This window comes from Squalius cephalus, assembly GCF_949319135.1.
Source record: "Squalius cephalus genome assembly, chromosome: 25".
Taxonomy (NCBI): domain Eukaryota; kingdom Metazoa; phylum Chordata; class Actinopteri; order Cypriniformes; family Leuciscidae; genus Squalius; species Squalius cephalus.
Window position 1 is genome coordinate 28,907,034 of NC_137146.1, and position 20,338 is coordinate 28,927,371.

Here is a 20,338-nt window from a genome sequence, read left to right on the forward strand (position 1 = left end):
GTGGCCTGTGGGATCATGGGGTGAGTGGCCTGTGGGATCATAGGATGGGTGGCCTGTGGGATCATGGGGTGAGTGGCCTGTGGGATCATGGGATGGGTGGCCTGTGGGATCATGGGATGGGTGGCCTGTGGGATCATGGGATGGGTGGCCTGTGGGATCATGGGATGGGTGGCCTGTGGGATCATGGGATGAGTGGCCTGTGGGATCATGGGATGGGTGGCCTGTGGGATCATGGGATGGGTGGCCTGTGGGATCATGGGATGAGTGGTTCGTCACAGCACGATGGCTCTCTTATGCACATGTGAAATCTGAAGACTCTTTCTGATGGGGAACCGACATCTGTTCGTCATATGATTGACACGTGACGTCACGCCAGAGGCCAGTGCGGGATCGTGTGTGTGTGTGTGTGTGTGTGTGTGTGTGTGTGTTTCACTCTGTCCACCAGAGACTTCAGTAGCAAACGCTTCTTTTTTCTGCTATTAAAGGTGATATTTGGACGCAATGGACGAATTATTTAAATAAATGTAAAATATTTGTGCTTTTATAATAGTCTGTGGCCATTAAAGTAAGGTTGCTTTGGTTTCAATTATTAGTAGGCTAATACTTATTATAATATGACATGGTTATAAAACAACAGTTAGTTTTACCTCGGTAAATCTGGTAATAAAAACAAAATTTATATTTTATATAACTGGCTCTGAGGAGGAATTTGTCTAAATGATGAAACTTGACGTTTTCTTGTTTCTTTTTTATTTATGGTCTGTTATGTTTTCTTTATAGATGTTATTTTCTCTGATAACCACCAGAAGATCAACCTACGGTCATTCTACAGGTACAAACACACGCCAAGAGATTGATTCATTCATATAAAAGAACAACTATACACGTAAGTAACGAGATCAATCACCAGCAACTGGTTTATTGTTTTAAACCAGCATTATAACAGGCTCATTTCTCTACTCTTCTCGGATTTAAAAAGTCTCACGTGTCCAAAAGGAGGCTCGCGATCAGTGTCGCCCTCTGCTGCCATCGGCACGTGTTTGCACGATTCAGGAGTTAATAAGAGCAAAATCCACTCTGACTGAAGGCCTCAGAGAGCAAAGGCCTCGTAGCGCGCGTGATTCGCTACTTTTGTTTTTGTACCATTGAATGAGCACAGCTTAATTTAGCCCCATCACCATCTGATTTATTTAGTATTTTCATTTGAATTGTATTTAGGTAAAAATTATACACAAGCGCAGCTCTTTAGACTGACCCGAATTTCTGCTTTTCTCTATTGTGCTGAATCTGCCGAACTGAACTCCGCGCTGGTCCAGCATGCGGGCTACTTCCTTGTTAGTGAGTCGGTGTGAGAGGGCGACAAGAAGTTTCAACCCCGCATAAGTATGTGTGGATTTAGCTGACATTTTTTGTGGGATATTTCCCTTCCTAAATCTCACCAGGCGCAAAAAACAACCCGTTTTTAACACATCCCTCGGAGGACACCGCTATCCGAGCCATGGAGGTTGATTTAAAGGCTGTTGTGTGGCTGATTTGCTAAGTTAGCACAGGCTGCTAACACAAGCTTTTCATCACACGCGCGGAACTGGATTATAACTCGAGCCTTTTACTGACATATTCGAGGCTTTTCAAGGATTTATCCGATTGTTGTGCATCGGGATGGTTAGATGCGATGGATTCGCTGTGATCTGGATGGGAACGGTCACTGTGTGAACACACAGATGCTAGCTGTGCTAACTAGCGCTTAAAGTGGGTTTCAAATGTTTTGCTTTGTTTGTACTGAAACACGAGTGGATAAAAGTGGGATATTAAATGCCTAACCCGGAGATCGTTCCCCGCGAGGGCCGAGGGAGAAGCCCGCCGCCACAAAGGACTCCGCGAGAGGCGAGACGGAGCAAGAGCCACCGAGAGAAGCACCGGGAGAAGGGCCGGTCCTCGTCGTCGTCCTCCAGGAGAAAGAAACACAAGCACGCCCGGGAGAAGCAGCAACAGTCGTGGCAGCAGCAAGAGGTGGTTTACGACGGCGATGTGCGGACTTTAGTGGAATACGACGACGTGAGCTCGCAGTCCGAGCGTTTCTCCGGGAGCCCGTCGCCCAGAACCGACACACTCTCCGTGGAGCGACTGAGCGAAGCCGAGCTTCAGGACTCAAGCTACGGAGGGGCTTCCACACCGGGACGGAGAGAGCAAAACTCCTCATCACGGAGGAGAGATGGAACCGGTGCATCGGCGGGGAAAGCCCGGCAAGAGAAGGAAGTGAAGAGGAACCGATCCAACCGGGAGCAAGACGTGAAAAACCACGACAGCAACGGTAGGAAGCCTTCAGCCGCGTCCCAAGCGGACAAAAAGGACTCAAAGCGACATAAAAGCAAGTCCAAATCCGAGAAGGACCCTCCATCTGCGTATAGGGAACCGCCACAAGCTTACCGGGACGAGCGCGAGGAGCTCCGGGCCTACCGGAGGAGCAGTCCGAGCTTCAAAGCAGCGGACAGTCCCTACGCGACCTCTTATTCCTATGGATATCAGTCCCCGAACACAAACTACCCGTTTATTTCCCGGAGGAGCCCGAGGAGGGTGTCTCCCAGCTCGACCTACTACGGTCGGGAGTCTGAGCTGTACGGTGCCTATAACGCCTCGAAGTCCCCGAGCTCGTACTCGAGTAAGAGGAAGCGCTCGCCGTCCAGCCCGTACTGGCGCCGGTCCCCGAGCTACGGGCCCTACGAGCAGGGCGAGGCCCCCGGCACGCGCTCCAGGAGCCCCTACAGGAAGTCCCTGAGCCCCAGCCCGGACGCCAGGTAAGAGCGAGACTCACGGTCTGTGCTGGGGGTAACTCAGTGCAAGTAACTGGAGATATGTAATCAGATTACTTTTTCAAGTAACTAGTAAAGTAACGCGTTACGTTTAAAATCTACAACAAAATATCTGAGTTACTTTTTCAAATAAGTAACGCAAGTTACTTTTTTCACATTTATTGACTGATAGCTGTCATTTGTCCCCATGTTGAGACAAATCGAAGTGCAGAGGCGGTGTGTGTGTGTAAACATGATGATTATTGTAGTTCTAGACTAAATGTGAGCGTGCATTTACTCATCTCACTTGCACACAAAAAATATTCAATATTTTTCAAAATGAATAAAATCAGTGAAATGCAGAATCAGAAAACTATGCAAACCTCCAATTACTAATTTATGCATTTAATCTGACTTTATTGACCAATGTACTTGCTTCTGACCTTCGATGATTGAACCATAAGCAAAAATGACTAGTTGTTTTTTTGTTTTTATTGGTAAAGTAAGTGTTAAACTTTCTCCTCCCGCATCTATTCTTCCGTTCCCCAGAATAACAGCAGCTGAAGGGTGTGTTTGAACCTCTACTGTACATGCACAAAAATATGACTTTTGTTATAAAAAAAAAACAAGCCCAGGCTAGGTGGAAAAAAAGTAACGTAGCGCATTACTTTTCTAAAAAAGTAACTAAGTTACGCAATATTGTAATGCATTACTTTACAAAGTAACTTTCCCCAACACTGCTTACGATTATTTGAAATTTTTATAACCTTGTGTACGAAGAGAGCGTGATTGTATGTTTTGCGAGGGTTCGTAACTACACCTGATTTGTAAATGCTGTATAATTGGTTATTACTGGGACGAGCGCAACAAGAACACGCGATGTTCGATTCGTAAGCGAGATGTTCTTTTGAGTCGGTCAGAACAATCGAATCGGGTTGAATCGAAACTCTTGAGTGATGAGTCGCAGTGAATTGTATAGAAGATTGTTTCTGCCACTAAATAAATTACTGCGAATTATAATTATTATTATTATTATTATTATTATTTGTTGTTATTATTATTATTATTATTATCATTTGTTTGTTTGTTTGTTTTTTTTAATCTCACAATTCTGACATTTTCTTAGTCACAAGTTTAATTCAGAACTGTGAGATATAAATTCACAATTGTAAGAATGTTGTGGGCTGACATCTTTAGAATCTCAATTTATAACTCAGAACTGTGAGTTTAAACCTCAAATCTTCTGAGAAAATAAGTCAGAATTGCAAGATAAAGTCAAAATTAATATTTTTTTTTTATTCTGTGGCAGAAACAAGCTTTCATGAATTCAAATGTTTGACTGCTAGGGTGAAAAGTTAGTTACTTTAATTGAATAATAGCGGAAAAAATTATACAAACCAAAACATGGAGATACGCTGGCCACTTAACTGTATGAATGTTTTATCGAAACCAAAGAATATTTCTTTAATAAATAGCCGAGCATTTTATACAATGTTATACATTTTATAATATGTTGCGCTTATGTCCTTCTGGGAAATCGTAATTGTGACATCAGGTGCGTTATGCAAGTTTTTCTAACGGCAAGTAAAGAAAATAAATTTATAAAGACTGTAATCTTGAATAATTGAATATTCTATCGTAATACTATTGTATTTTGTACTTGCAGCTCAGCTAGGTTTATTATAAATGTGTCATTCATTTGAACAAATTTACCGTCAATAATTGAAACAAGCCGTTTGAAAGAATCGACTACGAGCGATCTTGTAAAACTTGCGCAAGTTGCATTTCTTTTTTGTTTTCTAGGACATCTATCTAATTTTATTTGAATGAGGGTTGACAAATATACTATAATTTGTGCCACTAATAAATTAAAATGTAAGATACGCAACTTGCACTGTTTAACACATCTACTGTTTTTACAGTAGTGCGCTAATAAAACTGTAGATGTTATTCTGGAGAAACTACAGGTATCCTGCTCCATTTATATGCAGGAATATATTAACTTTTAATGTGTTAAAATAATTGCACTGTGGGAAGTGGAACTGTGTGAGAGACATAATTGTGTTTTTAATTGATGCTTTTCTCTGTCAGATACAAATGCACTTTAGTTTAATTTGCCTTGTTTTTATTGAGAGGCCTGAGTATAACTCTAGTCCACAATTCTGTCCAACTTTACATTTAAATTCATACTCCTGTAAATACATTGAATTTGATATAGGCCTAAGAAGCATGTGAAGTGGGAAAAGCGCAGTTAACGGAAGTGTGTCGGATTGTGCCGTTTCACGTGTGTGTTGTTGAAGACTATACAAACTGTTCTTTGTTTCTACGTTGTAGTTCTTGTTCGCGCAGAAGTGAAGAAGACATTTTGGTTTGATTTGTTTGACCTTGAAACAGTCTTCCCACCCACTGTTGACTCTTTCCACATTCTATCAAGACTGAGTCTGAAACACACACACACACACACACACACACACACACACACACACACACACACACACACACACTGGAGGTTGAAGCCTCAGACTTTGCTACATATAGCATCTGCTTTCTACCCGATGTGTGTTTAATAACACTAACCCCGGTCTCACACACGAGTCTTCAGATAGTCCCAGACTAAACGCTTGTTCTTGCAGTGAAAAATATCTCAAAATATAATCAGTGCATTGTTTTTTCTCTAAGGCATGTTTATAAAAGCTACTTGAATGTTCTGATGGATCTAATCTTGGCTTTATCTAAGCCCTGTCTGTGAAACCAGGCCTGCGTTTATAAAGGACTCAGTCAGATGTTATTTTAGGCATAATGCTGGTTGTAATATAAACCAGATAGCCTAACTATAATCTCATATTGAGAAGCAAATGAAGTGCCATGACTGCGTTTTCATTGGCTGATTCAGTTATAATGTGGCTTCATCCGCCTCGCTGTCAGACGATTAGACGACCAAACAGGAGAGACGGCGTTTTAAACTCAAGGTTCAGTCTAACAGCCGTCTCCCATTGGCCGCTTTTGTTAATGGTAAATTGTTTCAGCATAAAAAGCTGTTTTTTTTTCTTTTATTTAATATTTTTAATAAAGGCCACAGGAAGTTTATGGTTCCTTTTGGAAATGCCCCTTTGGTGATCAAACACGTCTAAGTTTTATATTGTGTTATTTAGTTTCTGCATTCAGTTCCATCTTTCCTTATTAAATGCAACTTGCGTTGTGAAAAGATTAAAAGCCTTAAGTGGTTAGTTTCAAAACAAGTACAGGAAACCAACGTTTATCTGATCTATGTATTTAAATATTGCTTTGATCTAAACGTCAGATCAGTGCTAATGTTTTCCATGTTGAGTGATGGTGGGAGTGCTGGGGGGGGGGGGGGGGTACTGATGATTTGTTACTTGTCTTTTATTATTCGCTCTTCATATTGATTATTGAAGTTGACTCGCCCTCATGCGGATCAGAGCACGTGCGCTAGTGTTCAGAAGTGAATAGTGATCCATCGCTTAATCGCTGTGAACGAGGCTTAAATCATCATTGTAGAAACTTTGTGCGTATTGAATGGTTAAGACACGCAAGAACCAATGATGTCTAACCCGATGCAATACTTTTCACTATAAGTGTATTTGAGTGTGATGAATAAACATGCGCATCATTAGTGGCATTTGCCTCTTTAAATGTTAAAGTCGGGTGGATTCTGATTGGCTGTCAGTGTTTTTATCGTTCATCAGCAGGAAAAATGGTTATTCCAACAGTTTTGTTCCTCTGTGTTATAGTTATAGTTGTCGTCTTATTACTTTGACACAATTCTAATGCGTGACTTCAGAAAACGGTGCGCTTGTTGTATTGACGACTTCCTTGTACTTTTACAGTGCTTTATTGTAATTATGGTTTGACAGTCGCTGTTTTCATTGTTTGCAAAAAGATTAAGAGTGAAGGGATAATTCAGCCAGAAATGAAAATTCTGTCATTTACTTGTCATACCAAAGACTTTAGTTAATCTTCTTAATGCAAATTAAGATTTTAAAGGAGTGATGAACTGAGAAATAATTCTCCTTGAGCTTTTGACATATAAGAGGTCATCATATAATAAGAATATCTTGTAAGTTTCAGAACTGAAAACTTCCTTGTTAGTCCAATAAAAGCTTTTATTGACACCAGGCACAGCGAATGTGAGGATCGATGACGTCAGAGGGTATCAAACCCCGCCTCCGCAGAAGATCATCAACGCCTACTTCATCACTGCCTGTTTAGCCCCGCCCACCGATTCAGGCATTACATGAAACTCATTATAATATGCAAAACTGTTATCCAATCATAGCAGTGGGTGTTTACTTCCAAGTCTTCAATGCGGCACGCCCATAAAAACTGGAGCTAGGCTCAAAACCAGGGTAGAAAATAGCCTATTACTTATTAATTTTGATGTTTTTGAATGTAAAAACAAAGCGAACGTCATAAGTTGACCTTTAAATTTAAAAGTTCGTGACCCCTTTAAATGAAACCCAAGAGGTTTCAGTTGCTCCATTGAAAGTTCCCAGAACTGAAAAGATCCAAAAAATGTCATCATACAATTAATCCATATTATGAATCAAGCATTTTAATCTAAGTCTTGTGAAGCAATAAGATTGTTTTACAGATTTAAAGGGATAGTTCACACAAAAATGAACATTAGCTCAGCCTGAAGTCATCCTAGGTGTATATGACACTCTTCTTTCAGACGAACACAATCAGAGTTATATTAAAAAATGTCCTGGCTCTTCCAAGCTTTATAAAGCCCAAAAAAAGTGCATCCATCCGTGATGAGAGTAATCCATATGACTCCATGGGGTTAATAAAGGCCTTCAGAAGCGAGTGATGCGTTTGTGTAAGAAAAATATACATATTTATAACTTTACGGTAGTCGTAGAAGAGTAATCTTTGACGTCTCTGCGTTCGTGTCTGCCGAAGCTAGTTATTTTAGTCGATAAAGTTTTAAATATGGATATTTTTCTTACACTAACGCATCGCTTCACTTCAGAAGGCCTTTATTAACCCCCGCAGAGTCTTGTGGAATACTTTTATGATGGATAGATGCACTTTTATGATGGATAGATGCGCTTTTATGATGATAGATGCACTTTTATGATGAATAGATGCGCTTTTATGATGATATATGCACTTTTATGATGGATAGATGCGCTTTTATGATGGATAGATGCGCTTTTATGATGATATATGCACTTTTATGATGGATAGATGCACTTTTATGATGATAGATGCACTTTTATGATGGATAGATGCGCTTTTATGATGGATAGATGCGCTTTTATGATGATAGATGCACTTTTATGATGGATAGATGTGCTTTTATGATGGATAGATGCACTTTTATGATGGATGCACTTTTATGATGGATAGATGCACTTTTATGATGGATAGATGCACTTTTATGATGGATAGATGCACTTTTATGATGGATAGATGCACTTTTATGATGGATAGATGCACTTTTATGATATATGCACTTTTATGATGGATAGATGCGCTTTTATGATGGATAGATGCACTTTTATGATGGATAGATGGATAGATGCGCTTTTATGATGGATAGATGCGCTTTTATGATGATAGATGCACTTTTATGATGAATAGATGCGCTTTTATGATGATATATGCACTTTTATGATGGATAGATGCGCTTTTATGATGGATAGATGCGCTTTTATGATGATAGATGCACTTTTATGATGGATAGATGCGCTTTTATGATGATAGATGCACTTTTATGATGATAGATGCACTTTTATGATGATAGATGCAATTTTATGATGGATAGATGCGCTTTTATGATGGATAGATGCGCTTTTATGATGATAGATGCACTTTTATGATGGATAGATGTGCTTTTATGATGGATAGATGCACTTTTATGATGGATGCACTTTTATGATGGATGGATGCACTTTTATGATGGATGGATGCACTTTTATGATGGATAGATGTGCTTTTATGATGGATAGATGCACTTTTATGATGATAGATGCAATTTTATGATGGATAGATGCGCTTTTATGATGGATAGATGCGCTTTTATGATGATAGATGCACTTTTATGATGGATAGATGTGCTTTTATGATGGATAGATGCACTTTTATGATGGATGCACTTTTATGATGGATGGATGCACTTTTATGATGGATGGATGCACTTTTATGATGGATAGATGTGCTTTTATGATGGATAGATGCACTTTTATGATGGATAGATGTGCTTTTATGATGGATAGATGCACTTTTATGATGGATGCACTTTTATGATGGATAGATGCGCTTTGATGGACTTCCAAAAACATAAACCCATTGACTTCCATTATAAAGCTTGTAAGAGCCGGGACATTTTTCAGTATAACTCTGATTGTATTTGTCTGAAAGAAGAGTCATGTCTACCTAGGATGGCGTCAGGCTGAGTAAATCATGGGCATGTAACTCACTCTGCTGTTGCTCTCTCAGGCGTACGGGAAAGTCCCGCAGCAGGAGCCCGTACCCGTCGACCCGTCACTCTCGGTCCCGCAGTCGTCACCGCCACTCTCGGTCCCGGAGCCGGCCCTCCAGCCTCTCTCCCAGCACACTGACCCTGAAGAGCAGCCTGGCCGCCGAGCTCAGCAAGCAGAAGAAGGTGAAAGGTAAGAGACTCACAGAAATTACTTCATTGGGGAAATTGAGAGATGAAACCATGCTGATGACCTGGGTCTGTGGTGGAGGTGTGAGTGTGACGTAGTGTTGTCAAAAGTACCAACTTCGGTACCAGGTCGATACTGAAATTTAAAAAATGTGACGCTTTGAGCGGAATCAAAAACACCTCTGATTGGCTGTTGTGTTCACGCACTCATTGGATATGTCTGTGATTGGCTACAATGATCAGCGCACGGGATCGTTTGAGAGTTTTTTGAAAGCAGGAGCGTCTGTCAGCGCCAGCGGACTGGTCTCGTGTGTGTGTGTGTGTGTGTGTGTGTGTGTGTGTGTAAGCGCTCGCTGAAAAGCATCATTGATGTCTATTTACAACATGTTTTTGAAGCGCTGATCATTGTAGCCAATCACAGACATATCCGATGAGCTCGTGAACACAACGGCCAATCAGAGGTGTTTTTGATTCCGCTCAAAGCGTCACATTTTTTAAATTTCAGTATCGACATAGTACCGAAGTCAGTACTTTTGACAACACTAGTTTGACGTAATTAAACCCGAGGTTCTGTGGGGTCGGACTGGATCGAGTCCATTCCTAGAGCTTCCGAACAAATCTTTGTGTTTGGACTGATGGGTTAGTGAACCCGAGGTTACCCCTTGAGTCCTAGAGCTCCTCCTGTCTGATTTTAGGGAAAAATCGGGTGTATCGGAGATGTCAAATAGATTTCTCAGGCGCGCAGAAAGAGCACCAGAGACACAGTGTAATCACCATGGGAAAATCTCACAGTAAAACTGGGAGCTCTGAAAAATATGATACACCGGTGTTTAGTCAGATGAGAAGCTTATCTTTATTCCTTTATAACATTATTAGTTTTCCTTGCTTTTATATTGTGATTATTTTAACGCCTTTCTGCTTAAAGCACTTTGAATTGCCCTAGTGTATGAAATGTGCTGTATGAATAAACTTGCCTGAACTCGCCCTAAAGCCGCTGAAGCCGCTCGCGTCAAGACCTCCAGCAACGCCTCGACCCCGACCAAAGGCTCGTCGTCCTCCAGCGCTCCTCCGCCCAACCCGGTGTCCAACCACACACTCAAGAAGACCCGACCGCCCTCTCCTCCACCGGTGTGTGAGAAAGGCCCCAGAACCCCCGTGTCCAGCCAGCCTCAGTCTCCTGTGGACCGACCCAAGAGGAGCGCAGACGCCTCGCTGCCCGCCAGAGACGCCAAAGGGAAGGAGGACAAGAAGAAGGGAGGAGCGGTCCCTCAGGTGAAAGAGAAGGAGCGAGAGAAAGCGGCTGTAGCCTCTCTTCCACCGGCTCCCAACAACCTGGATCATGTGGACGGAAGCGACAGGTTTGTTTTCTAAATTCATCTGTGATAAAATCAGAAATCGATAAAGAGACCGTCTGAATATTTCGCTCTCAGAGCTGTAAAGAGTGCCTGAAAACAATACTTGAGTAAAAGTACAGAGACCTTACAGTGAAAATGACTCCATTACAAGTCACCAATTCCTAAACGACTTGAGTAAAAGTCTTAAGCCCTATTCGGACGGGATTAACTTTACCAGGGTAGATGGAGTAATGTAATTTTACCACAGGACGTCTGCAATATTAATGTCCAATTCGCACGGGATAAGAGATCTCAGTAAAACTAGCAGAAGTGGGAGAGCAACTCGATTTGCGCATCGCCGTCACTCTCCTGTCATCGTGTGTATTACGCATCATGTGCGCAAACACATATAACCTATATATATATATAAAACAGTACGGTCGAACGATGTGCTAATTAACTTCAGATTGAATTGTGTTGGTAATGGGCACTTACCTAACGCTAAAAGATTGTTGATTATATGATCTAAATGCATGATACTGGATGACCAATGGTTAATCTTAATAAAACAGTCTGAATATTTCAATTTTACCATTTAATTTTTTTTTTTTTTTACAGATGTTATTGTTAATGAACATAAATGTACATCTGCATCCTAACTCAAGCTACTACTGTTGTCAACACAGTCAAATGAGCATTTCTAAGAGACAAAACATGTACAATTATTAATATTGCAAGTGTCAAAGATACGTGCCATCAGAGTCAGGGCGACACAAACCGGTTTCAAGACTTGAAACAATTAAGAAAATGCAGAAACTAAGAAATTAATTTTCCTATTAAGATATTTATTTTGTTGAGGAAAAATGACTGGAAAAGTGTTAAGAATTCAAAAACGTGAAGTGTTTGTCCTGTCCTGACAATAAAGAGCAGTTTAAAACCACAATTAACGGTTTGGTTTCTACAACTTTCACTTAGGAGCAAAAATCTGCCTTTAAACTTGGGAGAAATATAGATTTGACATCTATCGCTGATCATTATCGATGTCGACTGATATGAACATTTTATCGTGATGTTTTTTTTGGCCATATCGGCCAGCCCTAGCGCTGTTGTTGTATTCTGCATTGTTTTTGATAGTTTCTCTGATGGCTTCCTTTTCTTCAGTGTCAGTAGCCTGAAAGACTCTTCAGCAACCACAGGGAAAAAAAACTACAAACCAGAAAGGAAAGCGCGTGCGCTCCTCTCAGACCTTCCTCTTCCTCCGGAGCTCCCGGGCATCATTCCCGGCTCCCCGCACAGCCCGCCGGATGAGAAGAAGATGCCCATCCCACGCAAGAGACCAAAGTATGTGCCAAACAATCTCTTCTCACATTCTCTCTTTAGCAAATGCATAAATCTCCTTCTCTGGTTGCATTGCAGAATTTGTGGTCCACGCTTTGGAGAGATCAAGGAAACCGAGATCGACTGGGGAAAGCGGTGTGTTGACAAGTTTGAAATCATTGGGATCACTGGAGAAGGTACTTATGGGCAGGTGTACAAAGCCAAGGACAAAGACACTGGTAAGGACGTCTGCATGATGCTTCGAAATAAAATAGATATTGCGATATGGCTTAGTGTGATTTTCATCAAGCAGGCTGACATTTATTTAAATAAATATATATGCTGCAGGTTTTTGCACACCTGACGGGCTGCACGCATGTAAATGAACACAGTGCCGAGCGTCACTCTGAAACTGGCAGTGCATATTTCTATTTTCATGGCAATCCATAAAAATAAAATCTTGATGGGTTACTTTTGGGCAATGAAGAAACTGACACGCAAATATAAGTCTTGTAATTTTACAGTAAAATACAATTCATTACTTGTTTATTTTACAGTACAATATTACAGTGTTATTACCAAATATTTTTTTATTTGGTTTATTTTTATTTAAAAAAAATCATAAAATCATAATTATTATTTTTGTACATATTGGATTGGTCAAAAACCGTGGACATACATTTACTTTGAAACAATTTTCACTTAGAAATTGCTTGTAAATTTCACAAATGATTAACACCCTATGGATCTTTAAGTCTTACATTCAGTTTTATCAAATTTAAAGCCATACAAAGTCTCAAATATCTTAAATGTTATAAAAAGTCTTAATTATAATTTTAAGAGGTCTTCAATTTGGGGACTGAAAAACAGGAATTATGAAATGGCTTAAGTTTCAATAGCATCTTACCTCTGTATAATGCCTAATAAAGTCGTGATTATTAGCGCAGTGCTGCTTTGATCTATAATAAAAAAAAATTTTTATAAATATAATCTTGAAGTAGAAAGACTGCAGAGTAGACTATATGATATAGTACAAGAAAATTGTTGGTTTGTTTTTGTATTTTACTGTAAAACATACTCAAATATCGAATCATTTTATTCACAACTTTGAACAATATTATTACAGTGAAGCTTTTCCTAAATCGTTCAGCCCTAAAAGGATTTTGCCATTTAATAAAACAGCAAGTAACACGTTCCTTCAGAGTAAAAATTATTTCTCAGCATTAACTCAACAAAATCAACCCATCACTCTTGAATAATTCATTATGTACTACTATAGCTATTTAAATCATCTGGTGAAAACTCATGCATTTTTTTTTTTATATCACAATATATATTGCAGAAAATATCGCAATGTCAGTGTTTTCCAGTATTGTGTAGCCCTAGTCAAAACATGCCAGGGAAACAGATCTGTAGTCTTCGCTCTCTGTGCTCAAGTTCACTGTGACCTTAAAAGATGTGTATGCTAACGCAGTCAGAGTCCGTTAATCACGTCATGTGGCTAATCCTTCCCTCTGGTGGTGTTCAGCGGAGTTGGTGGCCCTGAAGAAGGTGCGCCTGGACAACGAGAAGGAGGGTTTCCCCATCACAGCCATCCGGGAGATCAAGATCCTGCGGCAGCTCAACCACAAGAGCATCATCAACATGAAGGAGATCGTCACCGACAAAGAAGACGCCTTAGACTTCAAGAACGACAAAGGTATGGCGCTGGAACTGACCCGTCTTTGATCGCTGGCTCTCAGAGGTTCTCCTCTTACTGATGCCGTAATCAGGGCTTGAAATTAACCTTTTCACTCACGGCCAATTTGGAGACTAAATAGGGCTGTGCGATATTGAAGAAAAATGCTATAACTCATTAAATAATGCGATATTCGAAATGCGATACGATAATGCTTAAAGTGTGTAAAATAAACTTAAATTATCTTTAAAATATATTTAAAATTATTAGAGCCCGACCGATATGGATTTTTGGGCGCCGATGCCGATACTGATAAAAAAAAGCCAGATACCGATATATCGGCCGATATTATTTATGTGTATATTATAATACAGTAGCAATATTATTTATGTGTATTATAGTACAGTAAGTTTGGACACACTTTACAATTGGTGTGTACAAACTTTTGATGGGTACTAGAGCCCGACCGATAAAGGATTTTGAAGGCCGATACCGGTACAAATATTTGTTGGTTTTAAAATCCGATATTCCGATATATCGGACGATATTTTTTATTTTTTTTCAGAAACGCGCAACAAAACATTAACAAATTTCCCTAACATTAGTTATTTGTAGTTATTTATGAGTTTTAACTAAAATAATATGATAATGCATTTTAAAAAGAAACTTGTTTCTTTTATTGTCACAACAGAACAGAGGAACATCAAAATATATTAAAGTTCTGATAAATAAAATGTATAAAAATACAAACTTAAGATTTGTTTTTAAGACTAAACGTTTAGTCCTTTGAACAAAAACAACAATTTCACATTCAAATTGACAACAAATTCAAATTGTCATAATTTACTCTCTCAAGTTGTTTTTTTCTTCTGTTGAAAATAAGTTATTTGGATGAATGTGGGTAACCAAACAGTTGATGTACCCCAGTGACTTCCATAGTATATTTTTCTCCTTTGGAAGTCAATGGGGACCAGCTACTGTTTGGTTACCCACATTCTTCAAACTATTAATATTAGAAAAATATTAGAAGGAAATTAATACAGTTGGAACAACATTAGAGTGCCTGTAAATAATGAGATCATTTTTATTATTGGGTGAACTATCCCTTTAAGGACAAGCGGCAATGTGTTTACAATTGCTACTGTCTCTTTAAGAGCTGAGCACGACACGTCTAATGTACACGCATTTGATTGACAAGCAGATTTTCTCTCAATTTTGCCTTCACTTTAGACAACCGACTTTGTTTATATAAATCTTGTGTGTATTTAACAGTATTAGCACAATAATAATCGAAAGATAACTTAGTCCAGTATCCAGGCGCTGGTAGAAAGGCTTTTAGTGCATGTGAGCTTCACATGTACGCGCTGAGAAACGCACACGTTAGAACAGCGCATCAGCATTTAAAATTAAATGTTTAACCGACAAAGCATTAAAGCACATGCACATTATGAACTTTTGTGAACTGCAGTGTTAACATTTTATGTGAATATAGCCTACGTCGCGTTGTTCCGCTTCACTCTCGGCTTATTTAACCGCAGCAAACCTGGACATGAGTCACGGATTTTGTCATCCTTATTTGAGTTAAGAGAACTGATAGGGATGTTCTTTTAATTGTTATTCAAGCAATGTATGTCTCGTGAGTCGTGACCAACTCACCATGAACACACTTCACCGATGATCTCACTCGCGGTTCTCTCTGCCCGACTCTGGCTGGATCAGCAGGTTGCAGAATGTGTGGCGCCTTATACACGAGTGTTGCCAACAGGGACGGTGTAGAGTGCCCTCTGGTGGACAAACTATACAACGCCAACACTCATAACATGGTTGAAGGGTGTTTCGTCCGTTTTTATTTTATTTTTGAAATATTAATTTATCGGCCGTTATAAATGCCGATACCGATAGTTTTGAAAATGCCTAATATCGGCCGATAATATCGGCCTGCCGATATATCGGTCGGGCTCTAAAAATTATATAACCTACATACGTGTTTCAGAAAACATCCCTAAACCTCTGACAGTGAACATCAGTGTTTTACTCATAAGAAGTGTTATTTTAACATCAGTGTAAACCTCGGGGTTCAGGTTATCCTACATCAGGGTTATTTAACAACACAAATTGAATAATCAAATGTAAAAATAAAACACTGCTTAATTTTCACTGTATGAATTAAATATATTCTGATTCTTATTAAAGCTACAAAAGTTATTCAGCCGAGAGCAGCGAGTGATTTTCTCTTCGTCTTTTGTTCATGACCGCAGTTATTGCAAGCGGTTGCGATATGTATATCCTGATATATGCATTTGCGATATTTCGATAATTTCGATATATATTGTGCAGCCCTACTACTAAACTAAGTTACCGGCCATTCAGATCGTCTACTAGCCAAAAAGAAAAAAAAGGGAAGTAAACACATATATTATACAAATAAATATATATTATAAAAAATTTATTTCATATATTGTTTTCTTATTCTATCTATCTATCTATCTATCTATCTATCTATCTATCTATCTATCTATCTATCTATCTATCTATCTGTCTATCTGTCTATCTATCTGTCTGTCTGTCTGTCAAAAAATTTGGTGTTATTTGTGTTAATTGGTGTTATATTCTGTTAAAAATGCTCTGAATTCAGAGGGTGTGAAGTGTTTGTGGAATTTGATGAATAATTACACACTTGAGGGTGACAAATGGAAACTATTTCTCATTAACAAACAACAATGTTCTCTTTCAAAGATGTTTTGTCCATATAATATTATATATATTGGGTGTTAATTTCAAACCCTGTGTGTAATGAATGTGTTCGTCTCACAGGGGCGTTTTACCTGGTGTTCGAGTACATGGACCACGACCTGATGGGTCTCCTGGAGTCGGGCCTCGTGCACTTCAACGAGAGCCACATCAAGTCTTTCATGAGGCAGCTTCTGGAGGGACTGGATTACTGCCACAAGAAGAACTTCCTGCACCGGGACATCAAGTGCTCCAACATCCTGCTCAATAACAAGTCAGTGCAGAAGAGATTCAGTGTTTCAGACACCCTCACATGTGAATGAGGAAATTAGTCCAAATCATCAGCTACGTTTGTATGGACACCTTTTGGTTCAATCGGAATAAAATCAGTACGATTGATGAATCTGAACACGGTGTTTACATGAACGATAAATAAAGTAACCGGGTTGATGTGCGTGTTTATATGTCACAAGTTTCAAATCGGAATAGATTTTTCTGACATGCGCACACTGCACAAATACACGCGCATAACTACTCTCCTCTATTGGTTCTTTATTTGTTTTAAACAGCAGACGTAATATTAATCCGTCTCTGGTCATGATTTGGAGACAGTGAGCATAATAACCGTTTTGTCGCTGCTTATATATCACGCAGTAAACAGTCGTGTGTGGATGAGAATCCAAAACAAGCACTGGTGGGATGTTGTCCTGCTCCACTTCACAGACGCGCGAGTGAAATGAGAACTTTAGAATAGGGATGTTAACCGATGACCATTTGACCGATGGTTGACCGTATCAACGCTAACCGATCAAAGTTGTCGGTAGTCGGTTAAAAAAAGAAAAAAAAAAAGTGATCTCTAAATTAGGCTATTATAGACAGTGGACTAAACGCTACTACAGTTAGCCATCTCATTCCAAGATCTTTTTGTGTGAAGTGAACAAATCCCTCACAGTCAATTTTTCATAACTCACCTGTTTGTACTTAATAAACCAATAAAAACATTTGGCGCAGGGTCACAGCGTTTGGGTTCGCGCGCTCACAAGGTTTGCGAAAAGTAAAGGCTACAGGCTAAAACACGTCTCTTCGGAGCTGTCATTTTCTTAAATGAGCCGCGGCAATGTTTCAAATGAGCTTCTAACGCTAGACAAACATCTTTATTTTCAACGCGATCACCTTGTATCCAAACCATTTCGAAACTAAGGAGCCATTTGTCCTCCGATTACTTACAAGCTCCTCTGCGCCGCGTTTGCGGGACTCATGTTTCGCGCTGTAGGGGATTTAAAAAAAGTGACGTGAGTCTGTGTGTGTGTGTGTGTGTGAGCGGGAAGTAGAGCGGCAGAAAGATGCGACGCGACAGAGTTGCGAAATTGCAGGCGCGGCTCGAAATGGCTGTTATTTCAAATAGCGTAGCATATTTTAAACTAATCGGTTAACCGGTTTCAACCGGCTAATGAGGCTCGGTGGTCGGTCAAGAAAATGTTTAGTTTTCGCCATCCCTACTTTAGAATGACGGGACACTCATTAATATGACTCTTTATTCAACAGGAAGAACAGCTCGTTCAGCGCATCACACGTCATTACGCTATTTAACGTCATTACACTATCGCAATCCTTTCAGTTTCGGTTTTCAATCCGATCAAGTGTTTACTCTCGATCAGATTACTAAAGGAATAAACCAGCCCTTTCAATCCGATCAAAATTTCATTGGGATCGAGCTCAGTCGGATCAATTAAGGCGTTTACATGAAGGTTTTTAGTCCGATTGAGCCGTCAATCTGATTATAAGTGTCCATGTAAACCGCTATTGTCAAGTCTCCTTCATTTATACAGCGCTTTCAACAACAAAGTGGCTTTACAGTGATAATAGGAAATTACAGTAACACAGATTGTTTGGCTTTACAGCAGCTCTAGAATAAAGTTATTGTCCAGCTAAAGTTAGTTTTTGATTGATTCACTTCTGTTGCAAAGATCATTAGTTATTAACTTATTGGCCGCTAACACGACACCGTTTAAACTTAATGCGTTCTGGCCGTTCATTCGCACGACAACAGTGTTTGGTGCTCGAGAACGCAAACTTTGAAATAGATTCCAAGGTGCAAGTTTTGAAATTTTTGAGAACGAAATCATCTCCGTGTAAACTTCAAAAACGTGAATCTGTGAAAACAGAACACGACTTTAATTTTATCTTCATATTATATCTAATATAACGTCTGATTGATGCCGTCAGGGTCTGAGAGCATTTCACAACAATTTCAGCTTAAACCTGAGTTTCCCAAACCAACTTTGACCTTTCAAGCAAACCAAAGTCAACATACAAAGGACATTATGACACAGAAGAGTAAATGAGCCACTTATTATATATATATACAGTACCAGTCAAAAGTTTGGAAACATTACTATTTTTAATGCTTTTGAAAGAAGTCTCTTATGCTCATCAAGCCTGCAGTTAAAAACAAAAAAACAAAACAAAAAAAAACAGTAATATTATGAAATATTATTACAATTTAAAATAATGGTTCTCTTTTTTAATATACTTTAAAATGTAATTTATTTTTGTGATGCAAAGCTGAATTTTCATCAGCAAGTACTCCAGTCTTTGGTGTCTTATGATCCTTCAGAAATCATTCTAATATGATGATTTATGATCAATGTTGGAAACAGTTGTGCTGCTTAATATTTTTTTTATAACCTGAGATACTTTTTTCAGGATTATTTGATGAATAAAAAGTTAAAAAGAACTGTATTTATTTAGAATAGAAATCTTTTGTAACAATATACACTACCGTTCAAAAGTTTGGGAACAATAACTATTTTTTTTTTAAGAAATTAGTACTTTAATTCAACAAGGATGCGTTAAATTGATAAAAGGTGATGGTAACGATTTATATTGTTAGAAATGTTTTTATTATGAATAAATGCTGTTATTATGAATAAATGCTGTTAACGTTTTACTCATCAATGAATCCTGAAAAAAGTATTCCCAAAAAATATATTAAACAGCACAACTGTTTCCATCATTGATAATAACTGAGTATAAAATCATCATATTAGAATGATTTCTGAAGGATCATAAGACACCAAAGACTGGAGTACTTGCTGATGAAAATTCAGCTTTGCATCACAAAAATAAATTACATTTTAAAGTATATTAAAAAAGAGAACCATTATTTTAAATTGTAATAATATTTCATAATATTACTGTTTTTTTTGTTTTTTTTTGTTTTTAACTGCAGGCTTGATGAGCATAAGAGACTTCTTTCAAAAGCATTAAAAATAGTAGTGTTTCCAAACTTTTGACTGGTACTATATATATATATTAGTTTTATTTAGGGATGTACGATATATCGGTATCGGCCTGATAAGGACTCAAATATGGTATCAACACCCTCAGATATGGATTGTCACCCTCAGACAAATCATTGTGAACAAACTTTCACTGTAACTTCATATCATATCATCTGATGAGTGTGCGTTTGTGCCGTCCCGCAGGGGTCAGATCAAGCTGGCAGATTTCGGATTGGCTCGCCTGTATAACTCTGAGGAGAGGTACGTATGGCCCGGACCTGATTCAGCATGTGGTTCTGAGCTGTGTAAACTGAGTAGAGCTGACTCTGACTGGTTTTGTCGTTCTCCAGTCGCCCCTACACCAATAAGGTGATCACTCTGTGGTACCGCCCCCCCGAGCTGCTGCTGGGAGAAGAGCGCTATACGCCCGCCATCGACGTGTGGAGCTGCGGGTGAGCCTGCACTTCAAACATGCCGTGCTAGCAATTTAAGCTGCATTATATATGTATATCTATCTATCTACAATAGTGTAATTATGATATCTTAAAATAAATAGCAGTTGAATATAATAG

General features: G+C 39.1%; 1 protein-coding gene across 3 annotated transcripts in view; it reads left to right on the forward strand.

Moving 5' to 3' along the window:
• The first annotated feature begins 1,101 nt into the window (after window positions 1-1,101).
• Window positions 1,102-20,338, forward strand: part of cdk13 (cyclin dependent kinase 13) — a 32,216-nt gene continuing 12,979 nt past the window's right edge. The window contains exons 1-9 of one of the 3 annotated variants that reach the window (XM_079863159.1): window positions 1,102-2,795; window positions 9,255-9,427; window positions 10,415-10,781; window positions 11,919-12,098; window positions 12,174-12,313; window positions 13,603-13,773; window positions 16,567-16,756; window positions 19,971-20,027; window positions 20,117-20,218. In XM_079863159.1, the coding sequence (XP_079719285.1) occupies window positions 1,813-2,795; window positions 9,255-9,427; window positions 10,415-10,781; window positions 11,919-12,098; window positions 12,174-12,313; window positions 13,603-13,773; window positions 16,567-16,756; window positions 19,971-20,027; window positions 20,117-20,218 (2,363 nt within the window). In that variant the 5' untranslated portion in view covers window positions 1,102-1,812. The remainder of the gene's footprint in view (window positions 2,796-9,254; window positions 9,428-10,414; window positions 10,782-11,918; window positions 12,099-12,173; window positions 12,314-13,602; window positions 13,774-16,566; window positions 16,757-19,970; window positions 20,028-20,116; window positions 20,219-20,338) is intronic. The other 2 variants (XM_079863161.1, XM_079863160.1) reach the window with 2 other exon arrangements.